Here is an 8,996-nt window from a genome sequence, read left to right as displayed (position 1 = left end):
CAGGATGATTCTGGGCGCGCACGCTGACACCACCATCGACGTGTCGGACCCCATCAGTGATCAGTTCTACAAGGAGGTCTGGGTGACCACCTGCGCTCGTAACGCCACCATCTACCAGAAGGTGAGACCTCCACCACGCTCCCCGTCCGGGAAGTAAACCCGTTTCCTTCCCTCAGGTTTTCCGATGTCTGCCGTCCAGCGACGTGCGGACCATCTTGGAGCTGGACGGCTTCCTGGCCAAGCAGGGCCTGGACACGGAGGACCCGGTCCAAGCTCGGGAAGAGCTGACCAAGATCCGCGGCTTCGTGGTTCAGTTCCCGCTGCAGTTCCTGTCCGAGCAGAGCCTTCTCCCTCCCATCGGCACCAAAGAGCACATGATGCCCATGGAGGTGTGGACCTGAGCCCGGGTGGGACTCGCAGGACTTGCTTCTTCACAACTTCATCCATTTTTTTTTTTTTTTTGGCCCTAACCTTAAAATAAAAGCGTCCCTCTAACTCGTATGGCCAAAAAAAAAAAAAAGAAAAGTGGAGAAGCTGAGCGACGTCACATTTACGGTTGTCATGGAGACGCAAGCAGCTTCTCAGCTGCATTGTGGACGTTTTGAAGGCAGGATGGAACTTCACCACACTACAAGCCCCACTTCCTTCTTCCTGGCCACGCCCCCTTCGCCCACGCCTGCTCCCACATCAAGTCCAAAGTGCCAAACCCCGACAGAGAAACTTCAGTGCTCGTTGTGCGCGTTCCGGCCGACAACCGGAAGTGACGCGATGTGTTCAGGTGTAGTCCGTGGATTTGTGAAGCGCCGAAGGCAGCATGTGTCCTCCGTGATCGTGGCCTGCATGTCCTCCGCTCTACCTCGCCGTGCTCAGACCTTCCTGGATTCCCCCTCCGACGTCCTCTTAAAAGTTGCCTTGAGACCGCAAGCTGACCAGGAAGTGAGTTCTCTGCACGCCCCCCCCCTCCCAAGTCGCCATTAAAAATGCACTATTTGCACAGAGCCCTGGTGTTGTGGTGGCGCCCCACTGTGCATGTACTCCTGCAAATAAACTAATATTGAGGTGAAGAAAGTGTGATGTCGTTATGGACGTTTGCCACCTTGCGTCCGTAACTCACACGAACCAAATTAGCATTGCGTGTGGTCTGCGAATGACAGCGATTCCGTGAAAATTGCTGAATCTTTTGCAATTTGTTCAATTAATAATGGAGACGTCTAAGAAGAAAGCTGTAGGTGGGAAGCGGTGTATTACGGCCGCCTTTAGCAACACAAACACAGCCGGTGTTTCCTTGTTTACATTCCCGAAAGCTGACGGTGAAGCTTTACTATTGACAGCGATTTTGCTGAGTTTGCTTTAAAGGCCTACTGAAAGCCACTACTACCGACCACGCAGTCTGATAGTTTATATATCAATGATGAAATATTAACATTGTAACACATGCCAATACGGCCTTTTTAGTTTACTAAATTGCAATTTTAAATTTCACGCGAAGTATCCTGTTGAAAACGTCGCGATGACGCGTGACGTCACGGATTGTAGCGGACATTTCGATCCACGACGGATCCCAGCTATAAGTCGTCTGCTTTAATCGCATAATTACACAGTATTCTGGACTTCTGTGTTGCGGAATCTTTTTCAATTTGTTCAATTAATAATGGAGACGTCAAAGAAGAAAGCTGTAGGTGGGAAGCGGTGTATTGCGGCCGCCTTTAACAACACAAACACAGCCGGTGTTTCCTTGTTTACATTCCCGAAAGCTGACGGTGAAGCTTAACTATTGACAGCGATTTCGCTAAGATTGTTTTAAAGGCCTACTGAAAGCCACTACTAGCGACCACGCAGTCTGATAGTTTATATATCAATGATGAAATATTAACATTGCAACACATGCCAATACGGCCTTTTTAGTTTACTAAATTGCAATTTTAAATTTCGCGTTAAGTATCCTGTTGAAAACGTCGCGGTACGATGACGCGTGACGTCACGGATTGTAGCGGACATTTCGATCCAGCACCGATCCAAGCTATAAGTCGTCTGCTTTAATCGCATAATTACACAGTGTTCTGGACTTCTGTGTTGCTGAATCTTTTGCAATTTGTTCAATGAATAATGGAGACGTCAAAGAAGAAAGATGTAGGTGGGAAGCGGTGTATTGCGGCCGCCTTTAGCAACACAAACACAGCTGGTTTTTCCTTGTTTACATTCCCGAAAGCTGACGGTGAAGCTTTACTATCGACAGCGATTCCGCTAAGTTTTTTTAAAGGCCTACTGAAAGCCACTACTAGCGACCACACAGTCTGATAGTTTATACATCAATGATGAAATTTTAACATTGCAACACATGCCAATACGGCCTTTTTAGTTTACTAAATTGCAATTTTAAATTTCGCGTTAAGTATCCTGTTGAAAACGTCGCGGTATGATGACGCGTGATGTCACGGATTGTAGCGGACATTTCGATCCAGCACCGAACCCGGCTCTAAGTCGTCTACTTTAATCGCATAATTACACAGTATTCTGGACATCTGTGTTGCTGAATCTTTTGCAATTTGTTCAATCAATAATGGAGACGTCAAAGAAGAAAGATGTAGGTGGGAAGCGGTGTATTGCGGCCGCCTTTAGCAACACAAACACAGCTGGTTTTTCCTTGTTTACATTCCCGAAAGCTGACGGTGAAGCTTTACTATGGAACAGAGCGGTCAAGCGAACAATGTTCCCGACCACATGTCAACCGGCAGGTTTCGGTGAGAAAATGGTGGTATCAATCAATCAATCAATGTTTATTTATAAAGCCCTAAATCCCAAATGTCTCGAAGGACTGCACAAACCATTACGACTACGACATCCTCGGAAGAACCCACAAAAGGGCAAGGAAAACTCACACCCAGTGGGCAGGGAGAATTCACATCCAGTGGGACGCCAGTGACAATGCTGACTATGAGAAACCTTGGAGAGGACCTCAGATGTGGGCAACCCCCCCACCCCCTCTAGGGGACCGAAAGCAATGGATGTCGAGCGGGTCTAACATGATACTGTGAAAGTTCAATCCATAGTGGCTCCAACACAGCCGCGAGAGTTCAGTTCAAAGTGGATCCAAGACAGCAGCGAGAGTCCCGTCCACAGGAAACCATCCCAAGCGGAGTCGGGTCAGCATCGTAGAGATGTCCCCAACCGATACACAGGTATTACCGTAATTATAAGCGGAGAGCTTGCGTCGTTCCTCCTGCAGCTTCGGACTCTCTTGCCTCCTCCCACCGGCCGCCCCCGACTGTCGGATGCTTACACCGTGGAGGAGGGGGAAAAAAAAAATCTCAGCTAGGCTGCCTTGCCTCGTCGAGTAACGTGGTTACCTTTGGAGACAATGGCGGTCGCCACACCCATCCGACTTTCAGGTACAGCCATATAATCTCACTAAAACACTAGTAACACAATAAGCAGATAAGGGATTTTCCAGAATTATCCTAGTAAATGTGTCTAATAACATCTGAATCGCTCCCACTGCCCTCGTCTTTTTTTTTCTTTTTTTTCTAGTCATTCACTCTCACTTTCCTCATCCACGAATCTTTCATCCTTGCTCAAATTAATGAGGAAATCGTCGCTTTCTCGGTCCGTATCGCTCTTGCTGCTGGTGTCCATGATTGTAAACAATGTTCAAATGTGAGGCTGTGAGGAGCCCTACAACCCGTGACGTCACGCGCACATCCTCTGCTACTTCCGGTACAGGCAAGGCTTTTTTATTAGCGACCAAAAGTTGCGAACTTTATCGCCGATGTTCTCTACTAAATCCTTTCAGCACAAATATGGCAATATTGCGAAATGATCAAGTATGACACATAGAATGGACCTGCTATCCCCGTTTGAATAAGAAAATCTCATTTCAGTAGGCCTTTAACGTTAGCTATTATTGAATGTGTTTTCCCGGTCGATCGGTCCACGCATGCGCCAAGACTACGTCATTTCCGTCAAACTGTCCTCCCTTTTACAATAGTTTATCAGGGACCGAATGTCCCTTTGGGACAGAGGACCCTTTTGTATTTCTAAGGTTTTATTATTGTTGTTATAATTTGACCCCCTTAACATGCTTCAAAACTCACCAAATTTAACACACACATCAGTACTGGCGAAAATTGCGGTCTAATCAAAAAACCAAAACTCAAAATTGCGCTCTAGCGCCCCCTAGGAAAAAACACAGACAAAACTGCTTGTAACTTCCGTTAGGAATGTCATAGAGACATGAAACAACAACTTCTATGTAAGTCTGACTTAGACTTAGATTTCATACACTGACCTCCTTCAGCAAAAATCAACAGGAAGATGGCAAAAAACCCTTCAAAACTAAAGTTTCCTGATAAATGTCATTTTTTCCTCTTTGAGCTGTAATTTGACCCCCTTAAAATGCTTCAAAACTCACCTAACTGGACACACACATCAGGACTGGCGAAAATTGGGATCTAATAAAAAAAATTAAAAAAAACTCAAAATTGCGATCTAGCGCCCCCTAGGAATAAAACAGACAAAACTGCTCCTAGGAAGAAAACACAGAGAAAACTGCTTGTAACTTCCGGTATGAATGTCGTAGAGACATGAAACAAAAACCTCTATGTAGGTCTCACTTAGACCTATATGCCATTTATTTGCATCCTTCAGCAAAATCCAACAGGAAGTTGGCAATTACCCCTTCAAAACAAAAGTTTAGTAAAAACCCGTCACTTTTTTTTCAAACATTATTTCCTCTGAGCGTGTTTGTTGTGTCGGCTTCAAACTCGCACAGGAAAGAGATTGAACCCTTCTGATCAAAAGTTGCGGAAAGAGTTTTTCTAACTGCTCCGGTTTTGATTTTACGACCCTTCAAAGAACCGCAGCGTGACCACACAAGGCAGAGAAGGTAGGTACTGTGCGGGTAAAGATATGTTGACTGGGTGAAAGAAGGAGGCACCAGTTTGACTCCAGGATACAGAAAAGGTAGGTAATGTGCAGGTAAAGATATGTTGTCTGGGTGATGACAGGAAAAACCAGCATGTATGGGTGAAAGAAAGAAGCACCAGTGTGACCCCAGGATGCAGGGAAGGTAGGTAATGTGCAGGTAAAGATATGTTGAATGGGTAAAGGCAGGAAACACCAGCAAAAGTCGGTCCCGTCCATCGCTGCTTGCAGCTTTAATTTTCTTTTGTAATCTTTATTTAGACTGACCATATGTCCTCTTTTCCCCAGACATGTCTTCTTTTGCAGAACTGTCTGGGGTGTCTGGGCGGGGTTTCTTAAATTCCTCAAATGTCCGGTGTTTTGAGTCAGGGTTGTGTGTATTTTCAATGTACATTCAAGGTTAAGAAGGGGTTGGAAACAAAACAAATTGTGAAGGTGTGTGCACGCAGCAGAATCCGTGAGAGAGATAGTGGATTGCTCGTTAATAACCAAGGCATTCTTGGTCAACAGCTATACAGGTCATACCGAGAGTGGCCATATAAACAACTTTAACACTGTTACAAATATGCGCCACACTGTGAACCCACACCAAAAAAAATGACAAACACAATTCGGGAGAAAATCCGCACTGTAACACAACATAAAAACAAAAGAACAAATACCCAGAACCCCTTGCAGCACTAACTCTTCTAGGACGCTACAATATACACCCCCTGCTACCCCCGAAACCCCTCAGCACAACCCTGATTACATCACATAAAATATTCCACTTTGAAAAATTATTTTGGTGGAAGATTTTACATATTTTGTGTGTTTGCCATAAAAAAAACATAGTTTTGTTTTGACAAAAAAGGGCGCAAAACAAACAAACAAAAATACAACATAAAAAAACTAAAACATTTTTAAATGAGAGATAGTTGATGTAGACTCCAGAGCAGACCTGGGCAAATTAAAGCCCGAGGGCCACATGCAGCCTGCCGGACATTCCCAAATCATTTTTTTACATTTTTAAGATGGAAAGTGTAGCTGCAATTATGATGTGCACTCATGTTTTCTAGACTGTAAGTCTTCAACTACACAAAGTATTTCAATGCTTGGAATTTGCGCTTACGGATGATATACTAGTTGCTATGGTCACCTAATTAGTTACTATGGTCTTCTAATTAGTTACTATGGTCATCTAATTAGTTACTATGTCATCTAATTAGTTACTATGGTCATCTAATTAGTTACTATGGTCATCTAATTAGTTACTATGGTCATCTAATTAGTTACTATGGTCATCTAATTAGTTGCTATGGTCATCTAATTAGTTACTATGGTCATCTAATTAGTTGCTATGGTCATCTAATTAGTTACTATGGTCATCTAATTAGTTGCTATGGTCATCTAATTAGTTGCTATGGTCATCTAATTAGTTACTATGGTCATCTAATTAGTTGCTATGGTCATCTAATTAGTTACTATGGTCATCTAATTAGTTACTATGGTCATCTAATTAGTTGCTATGGTCATCTAATTAGTTACTATGGTCATCTAATTAGTTGCTATGGTCTTCTAATTAGTTGCTATGGTCTTCTAATTAGTTGCTATGGTCTTCTAATTCGTTACTATGGTCATCTAATTAGTCATCTAGTTACTATGGTCATCTAATTAGTTGTTATGGTCATCTAATTAGTTACTATTGTCATCTAATTAGTCATCTACTTACCATGGTCATCTAATTAGTTGCTATGGTCATCTAATTAGTTACTATTGTCATCTAATTAGTCATTTAGTTACTATGGTCATCTAATTAGTTACTATTGTCATCTAATTAGTCATTTAGTTACTATGGTCATCTAATTAGTTACTATGGTCATCTAATTAGTCATCTAGTTACTATGGTCATCTAATTAGTTGTTATGGTCATCTGATTAGTTACTATTGTCATCTAATTAGTCATCTACTTACCATGGTCATCTAATTAGTTACTATGGTCATCTAATTAGTTGCTATGGTCATCTAATTAGTTACTATGTTCATCTAATTAGTTGCTATGGTCATCTAATTAGTTACTATTGTCATCTAATTAGTCATTTAGTTACTATGGTCATCTAATTAGTTACTATTGTCATCTAATTAGTCATTTAGTTACTATGGTCATCTAATTAGTTGCTATGGTCATCTAATTAGTTACTATGGTCATCTAATTAGTCATCTAGTTACTATGGTCATCTAATTAGTTGTTATGGTCATCTAATTAGTTACTATTCTCATCTAATTAGTCATCTACTTACCATGGTCATCTAATTAGTTACTATGGTCATCTAATTAGTTGCTATGGTCATCTAATTAGTTACTATGGTCATCTAATTAGTTGCTATGGTCATCTAATTAGTTACTATGGTCATCTAATTAGTTACTATGTTCATCTAATTAGTTGCTATGGTCATCTAATTAGTTACTATGGTCATCTAATTAGTTGCTATGGTCATCTAATTAGTTGCTATGGTCATCTAATTAGTTACTATGGTCATCTAATTAGTTGCTATGGTCATCCAATTAGTTACTATGGTCATCTAATTAGTTACTATGGTCATCTAATTAGTTACTATGTTCATCTAATTAGTTGCTATGGTCATCTAATTAGTTACTATGGTCATCTAATTAGTTACTATGTTCATCTAATTAGTTGCTATGGTCATCTAATTAGTTACTATGGTCATCTAATTAGTTGCTATGGTCATCTAATTAGTTGCTATGGTCATCTAATTAGTTGCTATGGTCATCCAATTAGTTACTATGGTCATCTAATTAGTTACTATGGTCATCTAATTAGTCATCTAGTAACTATGGTCATCTAATTAGTTACTATTGTCATCTAATTAGTCATCTAGTTACTATGGTCATCTAATTAGTCATCTAGTAACTATGGTCATCTAATTAGTTACTATTGTCATCTAATTAGTCATCTAGTTACTATGGGCATCTAATTAGTTGCTATGGTCATCTAATTAGTTGCTATGGTCATTTAATTAGTTACAATGGTCATCTAATTAGTCATCTAGTTACTATGGTCATCTAATTAGTTGCTATGGTCATCTAATTAGTTACTATGGTCATCTAATTAGTTACTATGGTCATTGAATTAGTTACTATGGTCATCTAATTAGTTACTATGGTCATCTAATTAGTTGCTATGGTCATCTAATTAGCTACTATGGTCATCTAATTAGTTACTATGGTCATCTAATTAGTTACTATGGTCATCTAATTAGTTGCTATGGTTATCTAATTAGTTACTATTGTCATCTAATTAGTCATCTACGTACCGTGGTCATCTAATTAGTTATTATGGTCATCTAATTAGTTGCTATGGTCATCTAATTAGTTATTATGGTCATCTAATTAGCTGCTATGGTCATCTAATTAGTTACTATGGTCATCTAATTAGTTACTATGGTCATTGAATTAGTTACTATGGTCATCTAATTAGTTACTATGGTCATCGAATTAGTTACTATGGTCATTGAATTAGTTACTATGGTCATCTAATTAGTTACTATGGTCATCTAATTAGTTAATATGGTCATCTAATTAGTTACTATGGTCATTGAATTAGTTACTATGGTCATCTAATTAGTTACTATGGTCATTGAATTAGTTACTATGGTCATCTAATTAGTTACTATGGTCATCTAATTAGTTACTATGGTCATCTAATTAGTTGCTATGGTCATCTAATTAGTTACTATGGTCATCTAATTAGTTACTATGGTCATCTAATTAGTTGCTATGGTCATCTAATTAGTTACTATGGTCATCTAATTAGTTACTATGGTCATTTATGTCACAGCAGCTCAGACGAGGCACCAAGCAGTGTGGGTGGGGAGCGTTTCCACAGACGCAGAAGGAGATTTTCACAACAAAGTTGTAAAGCTTAGTGATATATAGAATAGAATAGAATACAATAGAAAGTACTTTATTGATCCCTGGGGGAAATTCAGCAAATATCAGATTTTAGGTGGGTTTATTTTGTACCCTTTGTGTTCATGTTTCACTATTTGTTGCATTTCACTTGATTGTAAAATATG

General features: G+C 40.2%; 1 protein-coding gene across 4 annotated transcripts in view; it reads left to right on the top strand.

Annotated features, from left to right (window-relative positions):
* Positions 1–3,486, top strand: part of LOC133569194 (phospholipase D1-like) — an 85,442-nt gene extending 81,956 nt beyond the window's left edge. For all 4 annotated transcript variants that reach the window (XM_061921406.1, XM_061921403.1, XM_061921404.1 and 1 more), the window contains 2 exons: positions 4–121; positions 177–3,486. In XM_061921406.1, the coding sequence (XP_061777390.1) occupies positions 4–121; positions 177–401 (343 nt within the window). In that variant the 3' untranslated portion in view covers positions 402–3,486. The remainder of the gene's footprint in view (positions 1–3; positions 122–176) is intronic.
* Positions 3,487–8,996: the final 5,510 nt, after the last annotated feature.

Source organism: Nerophis ophidion, linkage group LG15 (assembly GCF_033978795.1).
Source record: "Nerophis ophidion isolate RoL-2023_Sa linkage group LG15, RoL_Noph_v1.0, whole genome shotgun sequence".
NCBI lineage: Eukaryota > Metazoa > Chordata > Actinopteri > Syngnathiformes > Syngnathidae > Nerophis > Nerophis ophidion.
The sequence above is the reverse complement of the archived record's forward strand: the minus strand, read 5'-3'. Positions and strand labels throughout refer to the sequence as shown.